At 45.0% G+C, this 27322-nt stretch overlaps 1 protein-coding gene across 1 annotated transcript; it reads right to left on the bottom strand.

Annotated features, from left to right (window-relative positions):
* Nucleotides 1-1836: 1836 nt before the first annotated feature.
* LOC106592933 (ATP-sensitive inward rectifier potassium channel 12) lies at nucleotides 1837-13772 on the bottom strand. The gene is made up of 3 exons (XM_045707547.1): nucleotides 13466-13772; nucleotides 7254-7455; nucleotides 1837-7042 (listed from the first exon to the last, which is right to left on the bottom strand). Exons 2-3 carry the CDS (start codon nucleotides 7343-7345, stop codon nucleotides 5416-5418), a joined length of 1719 nt encoding a protein of 572 aa, XP_045563503.1. The 5' UTR covers nucleotides 7346-7455; nucleotides 13466-13772; the 3' UTR covers nucleotides 1837-5415.
* Nucleotides 13773-27322: the final 13550 nt, after the last annotated feature.

Below are 27322 nucleotides of genomic sequence, written 5' to 3'. Positions count from 1 at the left end.
GTATGACTCGGCCGGCGATCGAACTCCCAACCTTCCAATCTCAGGGCAGATGTTCTAACCACAAGGTGTTGGTGCAGATGTGCTTTTTCTGTAACATTTAATTGAACCAGGAAGTCCTATTGAGTTCAGAAGACCTCCTTCCCAAGAGAGACCTGGCTGTATAGCTATGGATACAGAGGGAAAGAGCTTCATCCAGCAGAGTACTCACTTGCAAAACGTAGTTTACTTCTCAGGGAAATGTCTTTCTGATGCTGATCAGAGGGGTAAAAGGAAGATGCATGGGAAAATCAATGGGAAATTGGCCTGAGGGATGAGAGAGGAGAGAGGAGAGAAGGGACTAGTCACTTTCCAATCATGAGTTTTCCTCAGAACATTTAATTAAGCTGAGTGAACAGCAGAGGGCCTAAGGGCCTGAGGCGGCCGCTGAGATGCCCGAATGAAAGACTCTGTTGTTGGCGGAGAGGAGGAAGACATGAAAGAGAGGAAAGGAAAGAGAAATAGGGGGATTTTCAGTATTCTTCATTCGTGGTGTCAATGTTTTCCTCAGTAAACATAAACAGTCTTGTATATTCACGCACCGAGACAATAACGGATGATCTGCATGTGGTTACAGCAGCACGTGTTGATACATGTGATATCCACAGGTGTTCCTCACAAGCTGGACACCTCACCTGATCTCAGAGTCTCAAACAGACAGACAGACAGACAGACAGACAGACAGGCAGGCAGGCAGGCAGGCAGGCAGGCAGGCAGGCAGGCAGGCAGGCAGGCAGGCAGACAGAAACAAAAGCACACACACACTCACGCACACTCACGCACACACACACACACACACACACACACACACACACACACACACACACACACACACACACACACACACACACACACACACACACCCCCACACTCACCCCCACACACACGGCCTGTGGTGGTTCTCAGTGGTGTAGCCAGCGTGGGCAGCCCAGTGTAACACAATGCCTCTCTGTCCTCCAACGAATGGTTCACAGCTCCACAACACACAACAGGTCATTATGGGCCCCAGGACCCCCAACCCTCCACCACTTAGTCCCCAATACTGTCCCCTACTGAGCACACACACTAGCCCCTATTCCCTAACACTAGCCCCACTGCCCCACACAGCCCCACACAGCCCCACACAACCTCAGGGCAGAAACCAACAGCAGCAGAGGAGGTCTACAAAGCATTAAAGCAGCCCCCTGCCAGACAGCCCAGATCCTAGATCCTCTAGTCAGCCATTATGACTGACGGAGTCTGGAGAAAGGTCACCAAAGGTCACCCAGCTGGTCGTTTTTATGGATGTTGATGACAAGGGGGTGTGACACAGTGGCTAATTAACCGACATGAGTAGAGAGGGAGGGAGGGAAGGAGGGAGGGAAGGAGGGAAGAACGGAGAGACGACAGAGACACAGCGTATGAGATGGGGAAACGGCTCGTTTGAACTGACATCAGTAGAGGAAGGAGAGAATGATGGAAGGATGAGAAGGAGAGAGCGAAAGCGATAGAGATGGGGAAGTGGCTTGTTAGAGCAGGAGAACACATTTAATACAATTAAAGATGGGAATGATTTGATTACAGGAGAGGAAGATGTTGGGGAGACATATGATATTACTGGAGTTTCCCCTGTCAGAGCTCAGCAACACTGACTGCTGAAGATGTGTAGAAGAATGTTTGTTTTTACTCTTGAAAATAGAGTTTAAAAGGTTATAGCTTTTACTTATAGGTACCTCACCACATCAAGAGATTAAATGAAGAGTTTATTTCCAAAACATTACATACACCAATTTCACATATGTGTTTTTTAATCAGTGATTGCTTATGGGTTTGATGTGTGTGTTTTCAAAATGCTATACTGTAAATCCATTGTTTAGCTTGAATGTTCCTATCCTGTATATTTGACTGTGATATGTGGTTGTCTCACCGGGCTATCTTATAATGATTGCACTTACTGTAAGTCGTTCTGGATAAGAGCGTCTGCTAAATGTCAAATGTTTTACATACAGATCTCCTATTACTGTATTGCATTTTTATTTTATTTTTTATTTAAACATTGATTTCATAAATGCATAATTTGTACAGTTCTCTATGAAAAATGTAGTTATTTGTTACATTTGACTGTGTAAAACCTAGCAGTACTACTTATTTATCTGAGAATGAGGCGGATATATAGCATTTTGTCTCTCTGAAACGAAACCATCAAGTGATAGATTTTAAACAAATACATGTCTGTCACTGAACAACCCCATGCCATGATTAGACAGTGAAAAAACACACCAATCTCTTTCATAAGTTCTTTAAACAATAAAAGTTGATTTACTAACATTTCTGAAAATGGATATTGTTTTGGAATGAAATTCTTCATATACAGAAAATAAAGGGTTCCGGTGGGCCTTAGCACTTCAGAAAATAAAGGTTTTGTGACTAGTCGTCTTTAAAATAAATGATGTTACGGTTGACTGATCATTTACCACATGAGGGAGCTGGTATACCATACTCTCTCTTCCATTGGTCTGTTGTGGTGGAGCAGTCTTCACTGCCCCCTAGTGGTGAACTGGGTAGGTACAGTAAACGACTGTGTGGTGTAAGCAAGCTGTTCCTCCCCTCCTCTCCTCTCCCTCTTTCTCTCTCCTCTCCCCTCTCTCTCTATCTCTCCCTCCCCACTGCCCCTCGGCCTAGTATGTCCTCCAGTCTGTATCTATTTCTATTTCCATCTAACCCTCTCTCCCACACTCTCTGGGACGTTTTAAAAGACAACCTGCCAAATAATAACTCTCTGTACTGAGCTATTTGAGTTTGACACAGATTTGGGGTGATACCCCAGTTTTGGTTCAGAAAGAGAGAATCGTGAGAAAGACAGGTGTGTGTATGGGATTACCTCTGAGTCACTGAGCTAGAGAACAACAACCCCCTGCCTTCACATCACACACACACTTCCCCAAACCAGGCCAACCAATGAGCAGTCAGAAACAGGTGGACATCAACATGGGGTCAGTTTGACCTTTGACCTTTGGGACTGATGGGAAAAAATTGTGTGAGAACAGAGCAGAGTGTGTCAACCAGAACAGCTACTGCTGCTTGTTTATTATTATTATTATTAGACATTTATTAATTCATACAAAACAGCAATTCAAATATATATATATATTTTTTTAGATATTCCTTTTGATAAAATACAGAATAAAGTGCTCATTATTCTTTATCTGGACAATACATGTTATTTCCAACTCAGTTTCTGTTCAGATTCATTGTTTTTCCATCATTTATTTTTCCGTCATAAAATATTTTCTAATTTTGGAATACATAGCTCATGTATCAAACATTAACAGTAATATACCTTAAGCAGGAAGACAAAATTACCATGGTTTCTAATAGGTCTGTGATGTTACCAGTGTCGCAATATTCATTGGAAACACAAAGCAGACCAAACTCTTTGGTTCGTAAAAAATGTATGTAAATTATTGGGTGCTATAGCTTGGAAAATAAGTAAATGTGACTCTGAATGACAACATAATGATGTTTGTTTCCAACATTACGGATGTTTTTCTGAAGAAGTTAAATCCGCTTGTCACGTCCTGACCAGTAAAAGGGGTTGTTTGTTATTATAGTGTTGTCAGGGCGTGGCAGGGGGTGTTTGTTTTGTGTGTTTCGGGGTTTTGGTTTAGTTCTATGTTATGTATTTCTCTGTTTTATATTCTAGTATTCTATTTCTATGTAGTAATTGTTTAGGATTGGTCTCTAATTGGAGGCAGCTGAATCTCTTTGCCTCTGATTAGAGGCCATATTTAAGTAGGGTTTTTTGTCTTGTGTTTTGTGGGTGGTTGTTTCCTTTGTACAGTGTGAGCACCTTACAGGACTGTTGTTCGTTTTCTTGTTTTGTTTAGTGTTCACGTTTAAAAATATAAATGTATAAGTATGGACACTTACCATGCTGCGTATTGGTCCGATGATTTCACCTCATCAGAAGATGAAGATTATGACACCGCTTAATGCTTTGTTTCCTTGCCACAATATTAACGAGTATCGCGATATTGGTATCATCCCGGCCCTAGTTTCTAAGCATGAAAAATTATATATTTACAAACAGAAAATACTTTTTTAATACCACATCAACTTAATTTGTGGTTTTGAAAGTATTAATGACTCATGACAGCTATCTGTAAATGAAAAAAACTGTACCAAGATTTGGTTGAATGGAACCAAAAGTCACTTCACAAAGAATATTATTCCAAAGAATATATACAACTGAATATTAAATACAATAAGAATGCATTTAAGTCTTGCGCTATAAAATGCAAATTTAGACCCATGTACTGAACACAACTATGTTTCAAAACAAATAGAAACTCAAGAGAATAATAAGGTCATTCAACCTTCCTTCATCGTTGTGCTGCAGAATTCTTTCCTTCTCTATCTGAGGACTTTGGTTGGATACACAAAAAGCAGAGGAACTGTACCAAGGGCACATAGTTCATTCGGGACACTAGACATGAGAGTCTTCTATGACTGATTCACACTACAGGGCCGAGCCAAACCACAATGTGCTGGCTTCAGGGCTGTAGCCAGGGTCTGCGTGTTAGTGAGGACATTTTACTGCATTTCTATACAATTAAAAAACTCTAAAATGCTATTTGGAGAAGAGCAAAAAAAAGGACCTAAGCGATTATCACTATAGTTTCTGTAGCTTCATTCACCTCAGTCGATCTACAAACGCATAGCCTAGCTACACAATTAGCCGCTACACGTTAACTCAGCACCAGGATTAAAATCGATCCTTTATTAGGTACTGAGGGATCTGTTAGCAGAAAGTATTTAATTAACAAATGGTAAAGCATTAAAAAAAAGTTTTGAAATGTTCCTGCAAATCTACACATTTTGACATGACTTATGGTTAATATGATATCTGAGTGAGAGTGACTAACAAAATCAATGGGGGACCCCTGGAGGTCAGGGCCCCTGGGCACGTGCCCTATGTGCCCAGTCAGTAATTTGGCCATGATTACTACAAGTTTAGTCTAGACTAACTAGACTAATTTACCTATTTTTATTTTATTTTTAATGACATGGGCTAATTGAGTGACTGTCAGTGAGTGACAGAGGAAATCTGGGGCAGCCAAGTTTCAAAATTGAACCTTGTGTATTCTACTATTCTAACTCTCAACAGTAAGTTCAGACCCAGAATGAGTTCCCCAAAATACATATTTATTTTAATTTGAAAAAAATTAACTAGGTCTGGACCGCGGTGTCCTCATATGTAGCTACGGCCCTGACTGGCTTAGACATTTTCCTCTCACAATATATCCTTTCTAGCACAGTTCCAGCAACTATAGTGGATGCGTAACCAAGCCAGTGCAGGATTGTCTTGTCTCAGTTTGACTCTATAGTGTGAATCAGTCACTACACTCCTGATTCCCTCCTGAAGCCCAGCGCATCAAGAGCTATAGCCGGCTGCAGCCTGTCAATCTGATTGTCCATGTCCAGCACACACAGCATGTTCATGTCCACCGCTACCTGGTCCTGAAATCTCTCCTGGAAGATGTCTAGTTGCACGTCCCTCTCCTCCCCCTCCCCGTCGTCCCTCCCTCCCAGCATCACACCCATCTCCCCTACCTCCTCCCCCTCCTCCTCCCCGCAGCACAGGGCCACCTCGTTCTCGTAGCAGAAGGCGCTGGGGGAGTGTGGAGGCAAGAGGTGGAGGCCGGAGGACTTGGGACCGAGAGGGGACACTGACCGGGTAGAACTAGAGCCGGAGGCAGACGAGGGGGAGCGGGATCGGCCCGTCATCTCCCGGAGCTCCCTGGCGCTGCAGTGCGGAGTAGCTGGCACCTCGTAGGTCTTGTGGAAGCGGGAGTAGTCTACCTGGTAGCGGTGCTCCTTCTCAAAGACCACGGGCTCGAAGCGGTGGCCCCACAGGATCTCCCTGGCCAGGTAGGAGGAGCGGGCCTGGGTGGTCATGGCCGTGGCCTCCACCATCCCCTCCAGTATCACCACGATCTCAAAGTCCTCCGTCGTCAGGTCGGCGCTGCTCATGCAGTACAGCGGGCTGTTCTCGTTGATCTCGTGGACCACGACCAGCGGAGACACCAGGAAGAGGCGATCCAGGCCCTCATCGTAGCCCACGTCGATGTCGGTCTGCTCCATGGGGAGGTACTCGCCTTCGGCGGTGACGTGCGGCCGGATGAGCTGCGCCCGGACGTGAGCCTCCACGATGTGGCTTTTCCTCATGTTCCCCAGGCGAAACATCAGGCACAGCTTCCCGTCCCGCATGGAGATTACCGCATGGTGCGAGAACAGCAAGGTCTGCGCCCGCTTCTTAGGTCGAACCATCTTGGCCATGATGGTTCCGATCATGAAGGAGTCGATGATGCAGCCCACAATGGACTGGACCACCACCGTAGCCACCGCCGCCGGACACTCCTCGGTGACGCAGCGGAACCCATACCCAATGGTGGTCTGGGTCTCTATGGAGAAGAGAAACGCTCCTACGAAGCCTTGGACGTGTAGGATGCAGGGCTTCCACTCCACCCCTCCTCCCTCCAAGCCGGCCAGAGGCCCCTCTCCCAGGCCGGGTCGAAGGTCGAAGTCCCCATGGGCCAGGGCCACTCCCCAGAAGACCACACCGAAGAGGAACCAGGACAGCAGGAAGGTAGAGGTGAAGAGGAGCAGCATGTAACGCCAGCGGATGTCCACGCAGGTGGTAAATATGTCGGCCAGGTAGTGTTTCGTCTTGTCTTCCATGTTGTGGAAAACCACGTTGCACTGGCCGTTCTTCTTCACGAAGCGGCTCCGGACATGGTTGGGCCCCGTCGTGGAGATCTGGCGGCCGTTGTGGACAGGCTCTGTTGCTCGCAGGGTTAATGAGCTGCCGCCTCCTCCTCCTTCTGACCCTCCTCCTCCTCCACCACCTCCTCCGCCCCCCATACCCCTCCCAGTCATATTGTGGTGCATCAGGGGACCATGGCCATTGTGGAGGCCCAGGGTGGAGATCTTGAAGTGGTCTTCATCGGTGGCTACGATGCTGTATCTGATTGATGTGAAACAAAAACCCAAACAAAATACATGAGTTTAGAGAGGAGGGTGAAGGAGACATGGCAGGTTTAAGAGTTAAAGGCCCAGTGCAGTCAAAAACATTATTTCCCTGTGTTTTATAGACCAAGAATAGACAACAAGGACAGGCTTTTAGAGGAAGGAAAAGGGGGAGAAAAGGAGCTGATTGTCCTATTCCCCAGTCCTACCTGTTGACTCGCACCGCTCCCATGGCACCAGTGATCATCAGGCTGTGTCTGTGTGGGCAGTAATCAGGGCCGCGGTGGCTAGTGCCAACCATTAAAAGAGACCAGCTTGGTAGGAGGCTGTGGGCAGAGGGGCAGGAGGACAACAGCCTCAGGTCTAAGGACCCCTTGGAGATATCAGCGTTGCCTCCTTCTGATGCATTTCCTGGAATGACAGCAAATCAGAGAACAGTATGACTTTTTAAGGTCATTCAGAATCACAGCACCCAATGCACAGTATTCCTACATCTACACATGTCATGCAGGAGGAGGGTGGGATAGTCAACTCTCTTCATGCGTGAAGAAAAAAGACAAATATTCATCATGATGGTTATAGATTGAGTCCCTCGTTGCCGGTCGCCCGAGGCCCCTTTATGTCAGCATGGGGTGGAACACACTAACAGTCATAGGAGGGGCCAAAGGTCTGAAAGAGAGGGGAATCTGTGCTGAACTACTGTTAAGGGAACAATTGATCTGGTGTTTGGCTTGATGACAGGGTTAGAGACCGGGTGACGTAGTGGGTTAGAGCTAGTACCCATTATGTGATCGCTAGACTATCAGGGCAACCAAGGGAAAGCATTGCATAACAGCCGTAACAGGTTTGTAGCTGCACGCTATAGAACAGCAGCACTGGATGGTTTGAAGTGAGGTGTGGAGTTAGATATGTGTAGAAAAATACATGTCCATCTGCTGTAGCTTACTAAGGCGCTGTGACATCACTGTTGGGTCAACGAAACTGACACGTCGACACACGTCAGCACGGATTTATTAAAACACACAGACTTGAGTGTGAGTGCACACACATACACACGCACAGACACACACACACACACACACACACACACACACACACACACACACACACACACACACACACACACACACACACACACACACACACACACACACACACACACACACACACACACAGCAGATGGACAGATGTTGCTCCTGCCGTGTGCTTATTGGCCGGATTAAGGATCCAGGATTCTTCCCAACTTAAATCCTCAGTAAGAGGCTGGGATAGATTAAGTCAGCATTGTTACATATCAATCAAAGGGCAGCTGGACCAAAGGGGCTGAGAGAAAGAGAGAGGGAGAGGGAGAGGGAGAGGGAGAGGGAGAGAGAGAGATATCCAGGGGGCTGACATGACATTATTGACAACATCACACCAGTGCCACTGTGTCTTAAGGAGTGTTTAGTGTACACAGTGTTAACCAGGGTCACACGTATCAGTTTGATTGGACAAAAATGCTTATCTGAGTTAGGTTGGAGGAGAAGAATAATGCATATGAATGGAAGACTGTGACAGCTTGAGATTCTCAGTTTGAGAGTCTATGGGATAATGCCAGATCATAATGAATCCATCGCCACAGACTGAGGAAACAGTAGTCTTTTCCAGTCAACCTGATTCCCACTGAGACGTGAAACTCAGAATGTAGCCATACTGTTAACCATATCAGCATCGGAGGCATCGGAGGCTTCCAAGACATATAGATGTACTACAGATCTAGAACATTTTGTAGAATATACAGTACCAGTCAAAAGTTTGCACACACCTACTCATTCAAGGGGTTTTTCTTTATTTTTACTATTTTCTACATTGTAGAATAATAGTGAAGACATCAAAACTATGAAATAACACATATGGAATCATGTAGTAACCAAAAAAGTGTTAAACAAATCAACATATATTTTATATTTGAGATACTTCAAAGTAACCACACTTTGCCTTGATGACAGCTTTGCACACTTGTCATTCTCTCAACCAGATTCACCTGGAATGCTTTTCCAACAGTCTTGAAGGAGTTCCCACATAGGCTGAGCACTTGTTGACTGCTTTTCCTTCACTCTGTGGTCCAACTCATTCCAAACCATCTGAATTGGGTTGAGGTCGGGTGATTGTGGAGGCCAGGTCATCTGATGCAGCACTCCATCACTCTCATTCTTAGTCAAATAGCCCTTACACAACCTGGATGTGTGTTGGGTCCTTGTCCTATTAAAAAACGAATGATTGTCCCGCTAAGCGCAAACCAGATGGGATGGCGTATCACTGCAGAATGCTCTGGGAGCCATGCTGGTTAAGTGTGCCTTGAATTCGAAATAAATCGCTGACAGTGTCACCAGCAAAGCACCACCACATCATCACACCTCCTCCTCCATGCTCCACGGTGGGAACCACACATGCGGAGATCATCCACTCACCTACTATGTGTCTCACAAAGATACGGCGGTTGGAACCAAAAATCTCACATTTGGACTCATTGGACTAAAGGACAGATTTCCACCAGTCTAATGTCCATTGCTTGTGTTTCTTGGCCCAAGCAAGTCTCTTTTTCTTATTGGTGTCCTTTAGTAGTGGTTTGCAGCAACCATGAAGGCCTGATTCACGCAGTCTCCTCTGAACAGTTGATGTTGAGATGTGTCTGTTACTTGAACTCTGTGAAGCATTTATTTGGGCTGCAATTTCTGAGGCTGGTAACTCTAATGAACTTATCCTCTGTAGCAGAGGTAACTCTGGGTCTTCCTTTCCTGTGGCATTTCTCATGAGAGCCAGTTTCATCATAGCGCTTGATGGTTTTTGTGACTGCACTTGAAGAAACTTTAAAAGTTCTTGAAATTTTCCGGATTGACTGATCTTCATGTCTTAAACTAATCATGGATTTTCATATCTCTTTGCTTATTTGAGCTGTTCTTGCCATAATATGGACTTGGTATTTTACCAAATAGGGCTATCTTCTGTATACCCCCCCTACCTTGTCACAACACAACTGATTGGCTCAAACACATTAAGAAAATTCCACAAATTATCTTTTAACCAGGCACACCTGTTAATGGAAACATAGTCCAGGTGACTACCTCATGAAGTTGTTTGAGAGAATGCCAAGTGTGCAAAGCTGTCATCAAGGCAAAGGGTGGCTACTTTGAAGGATCTCAAATATAAAATATATTTTGATTTGTTTAATACTTTTTTGGTTACTACATGATTCCATATGTGTTATTTCATAGTTTTGATGTCTTCACTATTATTCTACAATGTTGAAAATAGTAAAACATAAAGGATAACCCTTGAATGAGTAGGTGTGTCCAAACTTTTGACTGGTACTGTATATAGAGAGTAGGAAGAAAATGGCTCCCTATTCTCTACATAGTGCACTACTTTTGATCACATCTCATATGGCTCTGGTCAAAAGTAGTGCACTATATAGGGAATAGGGTGTCACTTAGGACGCAGCCAGAGACAGTCAGGAAGCACTAGTCCCTGAGGGAGAGCAGGAGTAATTAAATGTTGATGATAGTTATTAGCGTTTCCATAGGAACCTCTTTCCCCTCCTCGACGCTCTGATTTGCCGTGTCGAGCGGGGATGATTTAGCACGAGGCACCGCCGCCGAGGTGAAGCGAAAGGGTAGAGACACCAGAGGTGTAAGTGCTCTCCTGAGTGACTGAGTCACATACAGGACTGATTCACTTTAATGTGGGTAAAACTGAATCACACAGAACAGAGACAAACACCCAGATATTTCAGCGCATTTACATTTAGGCAGACGCTCTCATCCAGAGCGATTTACAGTAGTGAATACATACATTTTCATACTGGTCCCCCGTGGGAATAGAACCCACAACCCTGGTGCTGCAAGCGCCATGCTCTACTTACTGAGCACACTGACCATAACCTACTCCACAACAGAACCTACTCCACACCATAACCTACTCCACACCATAACCTACTCCGCACCATAACCTACTCCACAACAGAACCTACTCCACCCCATAACCTACTCAACACCATAACCTACTCCACACCATAACCTACTCCATATCATAACCTACTCCACAACAGAACCTACTCCACCCCATAACCTACTCAACACCATAACCTACTCCACACCATAACCTACTCCATATCATAACCTACTCCACACCATAACCTACTCCGCACCATAACCTACTTCGCACCATAACCTACTCCACAACAGAACCTACTCCACACCATAACCTACTCCACACCATAACCTACTCCGCACCATAACCTACTCCACAACAGAACCTACTCCACACCATAACCTACTCCACACCATAACCTACTCCGCACCATAACCTACTCCACAACAGAACCTACTCCACCCCATAACCTACTCAACACCATAACCTACTCCATATCATAACCTACTCCACACCATAACCTACTCCACACCATAACCTACTCCATATCATAACCTACTCCATATCATAACCTACTCCACACCATAACCTACTCCACACCATAACCTACTCCATATCATAACCTACTCCATATCATAACCTACTCCACACCATAACCTACTCCATATCATAACCTACTCCATATCATAACCTACTCCACACCATAACCTACTCCACACCATAACCTACTCCACACCATAACCTACTCCATATCATAACCTACTCCACACCATAACCTACTCCATATCATAACCTACTCCACACCATAACCTACTCCACACCATAACCTACTCCACATCATAACCTACTCCACATTATAACCTACTCCATATCATAACCTACTCCACACCATAACCTACTCCATATCATAACCTACTCCACACCATAACCTACTCCATATCATAACCTACTCAACACCATAACCTACTCCATATCATAACCTACTCCACACCATAACCTACTCCATATCATAACCTACTCCACAACAGAACTCTACACAACACAATACATTTAGGGCCTGCAATTGTCAATATGTATATGCAGCTCAGATATGCCTTGAATCCGGAAACAGTTAATCCCAGAGAATATTAATATGAATGGATGAAAGTTTGTTTGTGTGTGTGTGTGTGTGTGTGTGTGTGTGTGTGTGTGTGTGTGTGTGTGTGTGTGTGTGTGTGTGTGTGTGTGTGTGTGTGTGTGTGTGTGTGTGTGTGTGTATGTGTGTGAGCGTGCACTCGTGTGTGTATGCATGTGCGTTGGCGTTTGCATGTGCATGTGTGGTAATCTCCTAATCCAAACTGTGACATGAAAGGTGGATGCAGTCAAGCGACCTGGCTTAAATGTTCTTCTTTAATCTGAGACTGACATTAAAAGGAGAGAAATAAAGGAAAAAGAAAGTGAAGAGTTTAGGTCACAGGGCAGGGCAGGACATGCGCTTGTCAGGGATGGATGGATGAAGGGAAGAAAGAACCAGGGGTATAGAGATTATGACATCAGAGGATGGGGTGTTACTTTTGATCCGGTTTGGTGGCGTTGTGGCGTCGTCATCACTGAATAAAGCATTGTTATACATGATTATGGCAGACGTTATTGTAGTCAAGTAATAGGGAGGGGTGAAAGTTATGTCCGTCTTTTTTTAATGGCTTTGATGGGAGCTCAATGAACACAGTATCTCATTCAAATATGCACGATCTGCACGTCTATCATGAATGCACATTATTGTGTAAAAAAACACGTCCTTCCCATATCTATGAAAAAATATGGGATGACGAGATATCCCATTCTTTGAATAGCCAATGATAAACTAAAATTAGACTTTTTTTATAACACAGTGCAGGGTAGGCCTACGCACTTGCTAAACTATATCAAAGTTGATGCTGACGTGTAGAGCTGTCCAGTGCTGAAATCTATTCCCGCGCATATAGGAAATAAGAACGTCTGATTATGGGAATTGTGTGTCCATATCTGATCTAATTTCAAGTCTTGCAAATCAAACCTCTCAGGATATCCAAACTGGCATGCCACATCGCCTACGGCCTAGTCAATAAAATATGTCACACAATTAGGATTTGCCTGCGCATAATTTACAGTTGATTGACATTATAGGCCAGAACAATGCGTTACGTTAGAGGATTCATTGATCCTTTTACAGTGTTTGTCTGAAGGACAGTGTACAGCAGAAAATAACAGGTTTCACTGGGCTCTACAAGGCGAGGAGTTCATGTCGTGACATAATACTACCGGTGAAAACAGACAAGATTACTCTGCAGTTTATTTCGGGGCCGTAACCAGTGTATGAAGTGAGCTTCGTCGAAACGCTCCATGTTAAAAACAACAAAGACTCTTCGACTAGCCAACCTAAAAACCAACCAATCTAAAAGAAAAACAGGTCAAGTTCATGACAACTTGTCCTGTCAATGGAAAAGTGTTTTTGCCTATGAAAAAACGGTCAACTATTAGAATAAATACTCACCTTTTGAATGGCAATGTTGTTAGCTACTTGAAAAACAACGTTGACATCCTCTCCAAAATAAAAAATAAAACACATCCTTAATGTTCTGTCCTCTCTCTACGGATTCCTTTTTGCAGCCCGTTTCATTGTCTCATAACGTTCATTTTGAAACTTTTTGTCTTTAAATCCTACTATTCTTCCAATGTTCTGTTTTATTGCTTCATTGCATCCCACTCAACTGCTCGCATTCGCTCTCTCTTTTGGACTCGCACTTGACTCAATAAGCGCTCGAACCCTGTGTATGTGAGGTGCGCACGGCACATCTCTCTGTCCCTAGCTAGCTGTGGGTGGGAGAGAGAGGGCGGGCGGGAGGGATGGAGCGCTTGTCACTTTGATTATGTCCCCGTTCACGTGGAGTTGTGTTCCTGAGAGTGTAGGTGTGCTTCCCTATTATTTACCGCCCGCGCCACGGATTTTTATTAGACTGGCCTCCGGAGAAGAAAACAGGTTGCTATGCATTTTCAGTGAATTTAGATCAGTGTTAGGCTGTACATGCGAGCTGTCTTTGTGCGAGTTTGAAGCTGTATTATTGAACTGTGAATAAATTTATAGAAATAGGCATAATAAAAAAAGTGAATGACAAGAAAGTGGTTGATTAAATATCCCTGTTGTCGACAAATACAGACATCATGTAATGTTAGAGTCGCATTTACAAATGCAGGTTCTTAATTTGATCACTCTTTTGTGGCTGAGAATTTTCTTGCACCGCAGGAAATCCAGTTGAGCTTCGTGATTTACATAAATCCACTGAACACCCACACTAACACACTGTTATATTAAGAGTATTTCACTTTTCATGTAGCCTACTTTTAGCCAGCTAATGTCCTAACCACCGATCCAACAACATTATGGACTAAACGTTCAAACCCCGTTGCTGCAGGATTATTTTGTTGCGACATAATTGGTCAAATTATGATTCTACATACAGACGTAACAAACCAACTAAAGAGGGGGTGTCGGGTAAGAAACAAAGGCTCCCTAGTAACCTAGTGTGAACAGGCAATTGAAATCGGATCCCAGTGTTGCATTGTGGAGCTGTCCAGAGCAGAGGTGCTGAAAACTACTAAAATGGAAAACGGATACTCCTCGAACTACCACCACCCTACCGTGGCCTGCCTGGCTGTCACATACATTTAGCCTCCAGACCAGTCTCAGCACCCTGCTAACAACCGCCACCTCATTTGCTTTGTCATTGAACTAGCGATGGAGACCTGCAGAACTTTCTCCTAGCTGCGATAAGTTCATCCAACTTTCTAATTTCCATCAAAGACACTACTGTTCATAGTTTAATTTATAATTAATATTTGTACTGGCATCAGCAATGTCTCTTTTTTTGCAGGGAAATATAGTTAGTTATAGTATTTCAGACAGACACAATTATATGCAACTCCATAGTTTCTATGGATACCTTTCTTATCTCTCTCTGGTTAACACTGTGTACACTAAACACTCCTTAAGACACAGTGGCACTGGTGTGATGTTGTCAATAATGTCATGTCAGCCCCCGGGATCTCTCTCTCTCTCTCTCGCAAACATTTATCTGAAATTATACAGTTGTGAAACAATTTATTTTTAAAACCCAAGTTCTCTTCAGCCAGACGTGGTGGGTGTTCAATGTACCAAGAGAGATGGATAAAGAAAGATATAGAAAGATAGATAGATAGATAGATAGATAGATAGATAGATAGATAGATAGATAGATAGATAGATAGATAGATAGATAGATAGATAGATAGATAGATAGATAGATAGATAGATAGATAGATAGATAGAGAAAGGTGGGAGAGAGAAAGAGAACGAGAGAGAGATGGAGAGCGAGATGGAAAAACGGGGTGAATCAACAATGTAGGTCAAGGTCAAGAGGGATTATGGGTTCTATTCAATCTGTATTGCTGAACCGTTACAGATTGTGTGATAGAAATGTAAAGGCAATTTCCTATTGAGCTGACATATTCAGCCTTTACTGTGAATGCAGGCACAGCTAATGCGAGACAATCATGTTGCGAGTCAATGCGAGTCAACCAAGCTGCGAGTCAACCACGCTTTAACACTGAAATTCTGCGATATGGATTGAATAGAGCCCTAAATGGGGTGGGAGTGGGGAAGAAATGTGTGGGTGGGTTTAGATTCTAGAAGACAAGGATGCTGCAACTAATGAAAAGAGGGGAGTTATCTTGCTGTTTGTTTACTGTTGTTTTGAGTGGTAGTAGTTAGGCCTAAAAAAATGTGGAAACACACAAGGAAAAGTTACAGTAGGGATACAGTAGGTGGATTTTGATTTGTTGATCGAATCCAGGTAATTCTACTCTACTCTACTCTACCATACCCTATCCAACTCTGTATTCTGCACTACTCTATTTTACTCTACTCTACTCTACTCTATGATATTCTGACTGAAACAAAGAGAAGGGAAGGTTGGAGACTGCTTCCATTCCACCTGCCCCACTGACAGAAATGAAATGACCATCTTTGTGTCTGTGTATTAATAACCATAATCTGTCTGACTGAGGCTGGCTGGAGTAAGATATCACATAAGATATTAACTCTTTTTCATAAGCACACCTTGCTCAAGGCATCAAACCACTGCTCCTGCATATCTCTCTCTCTCTCTTTCTCTCTCCCTCCATCCACCTTTCTCTCCTTCACCTCCATCTATTTCTCTATTTTCACCTGGACCTGCTTTTGGGAGATTTTTAGGTCAGCAACATGAATACAAATTTGACCTGCGGCCAAAATAATAAACAATATCCTTAAAAAGCTGTATTAGTTTCATTATTAAATGTAAATGTAGTGTTTGAACTGACACAAGCTATTTTGTGTTTTCCTTCGACTCTGCTCCAGTCCTGACGACTCCCTCCCGTACGCGGTGAGAGCCAATTTACTAAGAAACAGGAGGCCGCCTCATTCCTCACAGCCAGCAGATCCAGGTCAATATGTTTTTAAGAAATGAGGCTGAAGAAAAGAGAGGGACAGAATGGCCAGTATTACTCCACAAGGGTGAATACATTACAGGCATATAGTTGTGTAATAATTACATAACTAAGTCTACATTGATTTCAAATTAGGAAGAAAGACAGACTAGGAATTGAAGGCAAGTGATGCTGCATGCATATGAAGATCAGGCATGCTAAATGAACTCCCATCGAATTTAGAACAAACTGCAAAATAGGTACAGATCTCTGTGTGAAAATGAGGGGGAATGAGGCACTTGGGTGGTGGATAGCAGTTTTATATATATATATATATAGTTCAAATACTGGGCACAGCGGGGACTCATGATGTAACCTCAGTGGGGATGTTAGTCCAAATCTATCTCACTAAGTTCAGAGCAATGCGAAGGGACATTTGGTGACCTGCAAAAGAGCTGTCTCTCAGATTTCTCCAGTGCTTCAAGAAACCAAGGCATTGAGGCGTGTGGGTTCCACTTGAGTTTAATAAAGGCAAAACACTGGTCCTCTGTGATTGGTCAGCTAGTCTAGGCCATTAGATGGGCAATGCAGTGCCATAAAAGATAAGTATGTTTCAAATGCTCTCAGTTTGCTCAGTAGCCAATAAAAAGTTTGTATTGCACTGAATTGGTACTGGTCCATCCCTTTTAAGCTAGACTCAATGTCAGCGCCCCGCGTATATATAATTAGCATAATAATACAAATCCCCATCAAAATCTGTCTGTTTAAGATAGAGATATCTGCTTTTTTTTAGCTTGAGCTGCGTGTCAATCCACAGCAACCACCAATGGTGGTTTTCAGTGTCTAAGGTGACCAAGCTACAGCGGTGTTTGTCAGACCATGAGACATCCTGAAGATCGGTCTACTCATGAAAACTTCTGTAATGTCTGAACTAATACGACCATTCTTTGGAAAGATGAGACTTTTACGAACAGGATGGTGTTCTCCGTTTTACTCTATGACCGCATCACGGGACTCGTCTGACGTTGGTACCGCTAATCTGCCAACTTCTGTCTGTAGCGTCCGAACAGTTTGGGCTACACACTAAGATGGAAAGGTGAGACAAACACAAACGCTACCGTTCAAGAGTTTGGGGACACTTAGAAATGTCCTTGTTTTTGAAAGAAAAGCAATTTTTTTGTCCATTAAAATAACATCAAATTGATCAGAAATACAGCCGAGGAAGGCTCGGAGCTGAGTTGGCCGCCGTGCCTGGACTGGGCATCGGCACAGAGGAAGGCTCCGGCCTTGGAGCTGGACTGGACGCCGTGCCCGGACTGGGCACCGGTGCAGAAGAAGACTTTGGCCTTGGAGCTGGACTGGACACCGTGCCTGAACTGGGCACTGGCGCAGAGGGAGGCTCCTGCCCTGGAGCAGGACTGGACACCTTGCCTGGAAACTCCGGAACGTTGACCGTCGCAGGAGGTTCCGGACTGTGGACCGTGGCAGGGGGTTCCGGACTGTGGACCATCGCAAGGGGTTCCGGACTATGGACCGTTGCAGGGGGTTCCGGACTGTGGACCGTCGCAGGGGGTTCTGGACTGTGGACCGTCGCAGGGGGTTCTGGTTTGGGGACCGTCGCAGGGGGTTCTGGACTGGGGACCTTCGCCGGAGGCTCTGGACTGGGGACACGCAGGACTGGACGCCTTGCCTGGAAGCTCCGGAACGTTGACCGTCGCAGGAGGTTCCGGACTGTGGGGGTTCCGGACTGTGGACCGTCGCAGGGGGTCTGTGGACCGTCGCAGGGGGTTCCGGACTGTGGACCGTCGCAGGGGGTTCTGGACTGTGGACCGTCGCAGGGGGTTCTGGTTTGGGGACCTTCGCCGGAGGCTCTGGACTGGGGACTGTCGCCAGAGGCTCTGGACTGGTGACACGCTCTCCAGGGCGAGTGCGGGGAGCAGGCACAGGACGTACTGGACTTGGGAGGCGCACTGGAGGCCTGATGCGTGGGGCCGGCACAGGTTGCACCGGACTGGTGACACGCTCTTCAGGGCGAGTGCGGAGAGCTGGCACAGGACGTACCGGACTGTGGAGGCGCACTGGAGACCTGGGGCGTAGAGCCGGCACAAATTGTACTGGAACGGTGACACACACTTCAGGGCGAGTGCGTGGAGGAGACACAGGACGTACCGGGCTGGAGAGGCGCACTGGAAGCCAGATGCGTGAAACCGGTGCAGATGACACCGGACTGGTGTCACGCTCCTCAGCACGCCCGCACTGCAGCACTCTCATCGCCGCCACCTCTCTCCGGAATCTTTCATCGAGTTCCTCCTTCGACTCCCTGACGATCTCTGGCTCATTCCTTGGCTCCGCCGACCACCCCGTGTGCCCCCCCCCCAAAAAAAATTGGGCTGTCTTTTGGGCTGTCTTTGTGGCCGCGAACCCCGGCATCGTCACCGTCCTCCCTTCTCTCCTTGCGTCTGCTTCCACGGCAGGCTTTCGTGTCTTGCCAAGATTTCCTCCCAAGTCCAGGATATTTTCTCCTCGATCTCCTCCCAAGTCCAGGATGCCATCTCCTCCTGGGCACGCTGCTTGGTCCTGTTGTGGTGGGATCTTCTGTCACGCTCGTCGTATGAACTGAAAGCATACTCGGACAAACGTGCAGCGTGATCTGGGTTCCACATCTTTAGTAGTGAAGCGCACAAAACAATAAACAGCAAACGAAACGTGAAGTCATGTGCTCACAGGTGCTCACATGCAACTACACAGAAACAAGATCCCACAAAACACAGTGGGGAAATGGCTGCTTAAACATGATCCCCAATCAGAGACAACAATAAACAGCTGCCTCTGATTGGGAACCATACCAGGCCAACATAGAAATAAATAACCTAGACTAGAACACCCCCCCCCTAGTCACACCCCGACCTAACCAAAATAGAGAATAAAAAGGCTCTCTATGGTCAGGGTGTGACAAGTGTAGACATTGTTCATGTTGTAAATGACTATTGGAGCTGGAAACGGCGGATTCTTTATGGAATATCTATATAGGTGTACAGATGCCCATTATCAGCAACCATCACTCCTGTGTTCCAATGGCACGTTGTCACGTTCTGACCAGTATGAGGGTTATTTTGTTAGTGTAGGCTGGTCAGGATGTGGCAGAGGGTATTTGGTTTATGTGGTTCGGGGTGTGTGTATTATGTAGAGGGTAGTTGATTTATATATTCCGGGGTTTTTTGGTCACTGCTCTATGTTAGTCTATTTCTATTTTCTTTCTAGTTAGTCTGTTTCTATGTTTAGTTAATTGGGGTGTGGACTCTCAATTGAAGGCAGGTGTTGTCTAGTTGCCTTTGATTGAGAGTCCTATATATTAGGGTGTGTTTGTGTTTGTAAATTGTGGGAGGTTGTTTCTTGTTTTGCGTGTGTGAGCCTGACAAGACTGTTTGGTTGTTCATGAGTTCTTCGTTGTTTTGTTATTTTGGTGTTCACTTTATTTTCAAATAAATATCAAGATGAGCATCCACATTCCTGCTGCGTTTTGGGCCTCCATTCCAGACGACAACCGTTACAGAACCTCCCACCACAAATGGACCAAGCAACGGAGTAAGGAGCAAAGGGATTTCGACATGGACTGGCGGGAGAAATGGACGTGGGAGCAGATTCTGGCCGGAGAGGGCCCATGGAGGAAGTCGGGTAAGGACCGGGAACGCTACCGAGGAACACGACTGGCGTTTAAGCCCGAGAGGCAGCCCCAATAATTTTTTTGGGGGGGGCATATGGGTAGTTTGGCTGGGCGAGGTTTGAGCCCCAGGCCAAATCCCCGTACCTTTTCTGGGCAACCAGTGAATGGACAGGTCTCGTGCTTCGGGGTAATGGGTACTGTGGCGAGGCCAAGTATTTTTAGGCCGGTACACGCTATACCAGCGCCCCGCATTTGCCAGGGGGTAGTGGGCATCCAGCCAGTAAAAGTGATGCCAGTTCTGCGCTCGAGACCGCCAGTACGCCTCTACGGTCCAGTGCGTCAACCCAGTCTGACTCGGCCTGTTCCCGCTCCCCGCACTAGCCCTGAGGTGCGTGTTCCCAGGCTGATACCTCCAGTACCAGCACCACACATCAGGCTTCCAGTGCGTCAGCCCAGTCCGACTCGGCCTGTTCCCGCTGCCCGCACTAGCCCTGAGGTGCGTGTTCTCAGGCTGATACCTCCAGTACCAGCACCACGCATCAGGCTTCCAGTGCGTCAGCCCAGTCCGACTCGGCCTGTTCCCGCACTAGCCCTGAGGTGCGTGTTCCCAGGCTGATACCTCCAGTACCAGCACCACGCATCAGGCTTCCAGTGCGTCAGCCCAGTCCGACTCGGCCTGTTCCCGCTCCCCGCACTAGCCCTGAGGCGCGTGTCCCCAGGCTGATACCTCCAGTACCAGCACCACGCATCAGGCTTCCAGTGCGTCAGCCCAGTCCGACTCGGCCTGTTCCCGCTCCCCGCACTAGCCCTGAGGTGCGTGTCCCCAGGCTGATACCTCCAGTACCAGCACCACGCATCAGGCTTCCAGTGCGTCAGCCCAGCCTCGAGAGTTCGGCAATAGTGTGCAGTCCAGAGTATCCGGCAACAGTATGCGGTCCAGAGTATCCGGCAACAGTGTGCGGTCCAGAGTATCCGGCAACAGTGTGCGGTCCAGAGTATCCGGCAACAGTGTGCGGTCCAGAGTATCCGGCACCAGTGTGCAGTCCAGAGTATCCGGCAACAGTGTCTAGTCCGGAACCGAGGGAGACTGCCTGTGATCAGGAACCGAGGGAGACTGCCTGTGATCAGGAACCGAGGGAGACTGCCTGTGATCAGGAACCGAGGGAGACTGCCTGTGATCAGGAACCGAGGGAGACTGCCTGTGATCAGGAACCAAGGGGGTCTGCCTGTGACCCGGAACCGAGGGGGTCTGCCTGTGACCCGGAACCGAGGGGGTCTGCCTGCGACCCGGAACCGAGGGGGTCTGCCTGCGACCCGGAACCGAGGGAGTCTGCCTGCGACCCGGAACCGAAGGGGTCTGTCTGTGACCCAGAACCGGGTGAGTCTGCCGACGACCCGGAACCAAGGGAGTCTAGCAGCAACCCGGAACTGAGTAAGCCTGACGATTTGGAACTAAATATGATTAACTGTATAACGAATGAGTCTGCCTTCAGCAAGGAACGGAAGAGGTCTGCCGATGATCCGGAACGAGGGAAGTCTGCCTACGGCCCGAAACTGATCAAGTTCTGCATTCTGGAGGACAGTAGGCCGGAGCCAAAGCCACCTCCGGTATAGGTGGGTTGGGGAGGGGGGGGTGTAGCACAGGTGCCGTCGTTGACGGCAGCCACCCTCCCTTCCCTCCCTTTAGTATAGGGGGAATTTTCTTTTGTTGTTGTTTTTTTTGTTTATTTATGAGGTGTATCCGGGGTCTGCACCTTTAGGGGGGGGGTAATGTCACGTTCTGACCAGTATGAGGGTAATTTTGTTAGTTTAGGCTGGTCAGGACGTGGCAGAGGGTATTTGGTTTATGTGGTTCGGGGTGTGTGTATTATGTAGAGGGCAGTTGATTTATGTATTCCGGGGTTTTTTGGTCACTGCTCTATGTTAGTCTATTTCTATTTTCTTTCTAGTTAGTCTGTTTCTATGTTTAGTTAATTGGGGTGTGGACTCTCAATTGAAGGCAGGTGTTGTCTAGTTGCCTTTGATTGAGAGTCCTATATATTAGGGTGTGTTTGTAAATTGTGGGAGGTTGTTTCTTGTTTTGCGTGTGTGAGCCTGACAAGACTGTTTGGTTGTTCGTGAGTTCTTCGTTGTTTTGTTATTTTGGTGTTCACTTTATTTTCAAATAAATATCAAGATGAGCATCCACATTCCTGCTGCGTTTTGGTCCTCCATTCCAGATGACAACCGTTACACACGTTGTGTTAGCTTATCCAAGTTTATCATTTTAAAAGGCTAATTGATCATTAGAAAACCCTTTTGCAATTATGTTAGCACAGCTGAAAACTGTTGTTCTGATTAAAGAAGCAATACATCTGGCCTTCTTTAGACTAGATGAGTATCTGGAGCGTCAGCATTTGTGGGTTCAATTACAGGCTCAAAATGGCCAGAAACAAAGACCTTTCTTCTGAAACTCATCAGTCTATTCTTGTTCTGAGAAATTAAGGCAATTCCATGCAAGAAATTGCCAAGAAACTGAAGATCTCATACAACGCTGTGTACTACTCCGTTCACAGAACAGCTCAAACTGGCCCTAACCAGAATAGAAAGAGGAGTGGGAGGCCCCGGTGCACAACTGAGCAAGAGGAAAAGTACATTAGAGTGTCTAGTTTGAGAAACAGATGCCTCAAGTCCTCAACTTGCAGCTTCACTAAATAGTACCCGCAAAACATCAGTCTCAACGTCAACAGTGAAGAGGCGACTCCGGGATTCTGGCATTCTAGGCAGAGTTCCAGTGTCTGTGTTCTTTTGCCAATCTTAATCTTTTATTTTTATTGATCAGTCTGAGATATGTTTTTGTCTTTGCAACTCTGCCTAGAAGCCCAGCATCCCGGAGTCACCTCTTCACTGACATTGAGACTGGTGTTTTGCGGGTACGAGATCTTCAGTTTCTTGGCAATTTCTCTCATGGAATAACCTTCATTTCTCAGAACAAGAATAGACTGACGAGTTTCAGAAGAAAGTTTTTTGTTTCTGGCCATTTCGAGCCTGTAATCGAACCCACAAATACTGATGCTCCAGATACTCAACTAGTCTAAAGAAGGCCAGTTTTATTGCTTCTTTAATCAGAACAACAGTTTTCAGCTGTGCTAACATAATTGCAAAAGGGTTTTGTAATGATTAATTAGCCTTTTAAAATGATAAACTTAGATTAGCTAACACAACATGCCATTGGAACACAGGAGTGATGGTTGCTGATAATGGGCCTCTGTACACCTATGTAGATATTCCATAAAAAAATCAGCCGTTTCCAGCTACAATAGTCATTTACAACGAACAATGTCTACACTGTATTTCTGATCAATTTGATGTTATTTTAATGGACAAAAAATGTGTTTTTCTTTCAAAAACAAGGGCATTTCTAAGTGACCCCAAACTTTTGAACAGTAGTGTACATGTCGGTTGTTAAGCTCTAGGACGTCCAAAAGCTTCACAAGACTCTGAAGGTAGCCCATACCAGTTGAATACATGAATGGAGGTATATATGGAAGTAGTTCAGTGCCAAAAGCATTTGGTAAATATGGGTAACAAACTAAGAAGAACTTCCTGATCATTCTTATATTTCTCAGATATAGGACATACACTTTAAAACAAACTTCGTTTAGATTTGTTTCCATGAATTCATCTGTTATTCAATGTATTTCTATGGGCTAATAGCAGTAAGACCAAATTCAATGTTTGATCAAATCATTTTTTCAATATATTTTTCTGATACCTAAAGGGTTCCTAAAATTCCAAATCAAATAGCTACAGTGCCTTGCGAAAGTATTCGGCCCCCTTGAACTTTTCGACCTTTTGCCACATTTCAGGCTTCAAACATAAAGATATAAAACTGTAATTTTTTGTTAAGAATCAACAACAAGTGGGACACAATCATGAAGTGGAATGAAATTTATTGGATATTTCAAACTTTTTTAACAAATAAAAAACTGAAAAATTGGGTGTGCAAAATTATTCAGCCCCCTTAAAGTTAATACTTTGTAGCGCCACCTTTTGCTGCGATTACAGCTGTAAGTCGCTTGGGGTATGTCTCTATCAGTTTTGCACATCGAGAGACTGAAATTGTTGCCCATTCCTCCTTGCAAAACAGCTCGAGCTCAGTGAGGTTGGATGGAGAGCGTTTGTGAACAGCAGTTTTCAGTTCTTTCCACAGATTCTCGATTGGATTCAGGTCTGGACTTTGACTTGGCCATTCTAACACCTGGATATGTTTATTTGTGAACCATTCCATTGTAGATTTTGCTTTATGTTTTGGATCATTGTCTTGTTGGAAGACAAATCTCCGTCCCAGTCTCAGGTCTTTTGCAGACTCCATCAGGTTTTCTTCCAGAATGGTCCTGTATTTGGCTCCATCCATCTTCCCATCAATTTTAACCATCTTCCCTGCCCCTGCTGAAGAAAAGCAGGCCCAAACCATGATGCTGCCACCACCATGTTTGACAGTGGGGATGGTGTGTTCAGGGTGATGAGATGTGTTGCTTTTACGCCAAACATAACGTTTTGCATTGTTGCCAAAAAGTTTGATTTTGGTTTCATCTGACCAGAGCACCTTCTTCCACATGTTTGGTGTGTCTCCCAGGTGGCTAGTGGCAAACTTTAAACGACACTTTTTATGGATATCTTTAAGAAATGGCTTTCTTCTTGCCACTCTTCCATAAAGGCCAGATTTGTGCAGTATACGACTGATTGTTGTCCTATGGACAGAGTCTCCCACCTCAGCTGTAGATCTCTGCAGTTCATCCAGAGTGATCATGGGCCTCTTGGCTGCATCTCTGATCAGTCTTCTCCTTGTATGAGCTGAAAGTTTAGAGGGACGGCCGGGTCTTCGTAGATTTGCAGTGGTCTGATACTCCTTCCATTTCAATATTATCGCTTGCACAGTGCTCCTTGGGATGTTTAAAGCTTGGGAAATCTTTTTGTATCCAAATCCGGCTTTAAACTTCTCCACAACAGTATCTCGGACCTGCCTGGTGTGTTCCTTGTTCTTCATGATGCTCTCTGCGCTTTAAACGGACCTCTGAGGCTATCACAGAGCAGGTGCATTTATACGGAGACTTGATTACACACAGGTGGATTCTATTTATCATCATTAGTCATTTAGGTCAACATTGGATCATTCAGAGATCCTCACTAAACTTCTGGAGAGAGTTTGCTGCACTGAAAGTAAAGGGGCTGAATAATTTTGCACGGCCAATTTTTCCATTTTTTATTTGTTAAAAAAGTTTGAAATATCCAATAAATTTCGTTCCACTTCATAATTGTGTCCCATTTGTTGTTGATTCTTCACAAAAAAATACAGTTTTATATCTTTATGTTTGAAGCCTGAAATGTGGCAAAAGGTCGAAAAGTTCAAGGGGGCCGAATACTTTCGCAAGGCACTGTAAATGATCCATGGTATGACCATGTTAAAACAATTCCATTTGTGTCACGTCCTGACCAATATTTAGGTATTATTTCTATTATATTTGGTCAGGACGTGGCAGAGGTATATTTGTTTTGTATTATGGGGTTTTGTGTGTGGTGTAGTGGGGTGTATTAGTTTGGTATAGGTTCTAGGTTTGTTTTTCTATGTGTAGTTTTGGGTGCTGGACTCTCAATTGGAGGCAGGTGTTTCTAGTTGCCTCTGATTGGGAGTCCCATAAGTAGGTGTGTGTTTGTTTGGTTTTCGTGGGTAGTTGTTTTTGCACTGCGTGTTGTGTGCCTGCAAAACTGTTCCTGTCGTGTATATTGTTTTCCAGTGGATGCGTTACTCCTTTTTTGAATTAAAACATGAGCATCCATATTCCCGCTGCAGTTTGGTCTATTCAACACGGCTCTTTTTGTGACAATTTGTTATCTCAGTAGAAGCCCCACACCCTCTCCCCCTAGACTCTTAATGAAGTTGATGCTTGAAATGTCATTTCGGAGAATTACATTTTCTCTGAAAGCTTTTATATGGTACTTACAATATTGTCTTTTGATGATCTGGTTCTATTTCACCCTTGCGTGTGACCTGTATGAGTCATTCTACTACCAAAGATATGCATATTTAAGAACGTTTAATCACTCTATGATACATTCATGAAAATACAGTCTATTTACATTTATAGAAGTCAGTTATGCCAACTTCAAGTTGGTGGGATGCTGAACTTTTCTTTGGCGATCATATTTCCATGGTTACTAAATCTCCTCTCACCATGGCAACTGTTGCCTGAGCAACAGAGTGTATCTATGCAACTAGGACGCTCAGCGGAAAAAGGATTTGGGCAGAAATAACTCCCTGCAACATTTTCTTGCCAAACATGCTGTTATTAATATCCTGAGGGTGACATTTCATTTGAAATATTTTTTTGTGGTTAATATTCTCTGAGAATAGTATTACAGGTAAACTTTTCAAAACTACAATTTCTGAGAGTGCAATTAATCATACACAACTTTTGGTACAGCTGATTTGAGCTTGAATTGAGACTATTCCACACAGTGATAAATTGGCCCTGTTACAGGATCCAGAGCAGTCAGTGTTCACTTCACCTATTTAAACATACAGTACATCTATAAATACACAGCCTTTATAGTCTACAGTCTACGCTGAGCATGCAGCGTGCACCTCAAGTGAGAGTATATGATCCACTAAGAGACTGTGGAAATAGTCTGTCTTTGTCAATGTGTATGTGTTCTCCTGTATGCGTGTGTGTGGCTGTGTGTGCTACCTGGCCTTCCAGTAAGATCCTGATGACACTGCTGGCCCCTCTGCTGGCTTCTCTGGACACTGCTGTCCCCCAGTGGACGAGAGATATAATTGACTGTATATCTATGGAAACAGCTGTTTTCAGCATAGCACAGCTGATATTATATTCTATACACACACAAAGGGCCCCTAGACAGGTTACATATGTGAGGCTAGATGCTGTAAATACTCCTTTTCGTTTCCTCAGGTAGGTAGTGACATAGATACTCTACTAGCCGACCTGCCCTGCAACATTAAGGACCCACCTGTCATTTAAAAAAAGATACGTCCAATGGTTTCGACTTATTTTGTACCGTGTTTCTTTTTTCACTATACAATTTCAACTGGTTTGTTTTTCATCGGTTAACCTTGTATTTGAATAAAGTTGAATGTCAACTCAAGATTCAACATGTATTTCTTGTTCCCCAGAAGATGGCCACTCTATGGTCCAGTCTATGTCTGTCCAACCATGCAGTGCCTGTTCTAGTAAACAGTGTTTT

Source organism: Salmo salar, chromosome ssa02 (assembly GCF_905237065.1).
Source record: "Salmo salar chromosome ssa02, Ssal_v3.1, whole genome shotgun sequence".
Taxonomy (NCBI): Eukaryota; Metazoa; Chordata; class Actinopteri; order Salmoniformes; family Salmonidae; genus Salmo; species Salmo salar.
This window is presented reverse-complemented; position numbering and strand designations above follow the sequence as displayed.

Bases quoted from the DNA above. Each gene is read 5' to 3' on its own strand.
- LOC106592933 (XM_045707547.1), bottom strand. From the start codon at position 7,345: ATGGTTGGCACTAGCCACCGCGGCCCTGATTACTGCCCACACAGACAC. The intron at 7,043-7,253 runs GTAGGACTGGGG...CACATCAATCAG, and splicing joins GGAGCGGTGCGAGTCAACAG to ATACAGCATCGTAGCCACCG.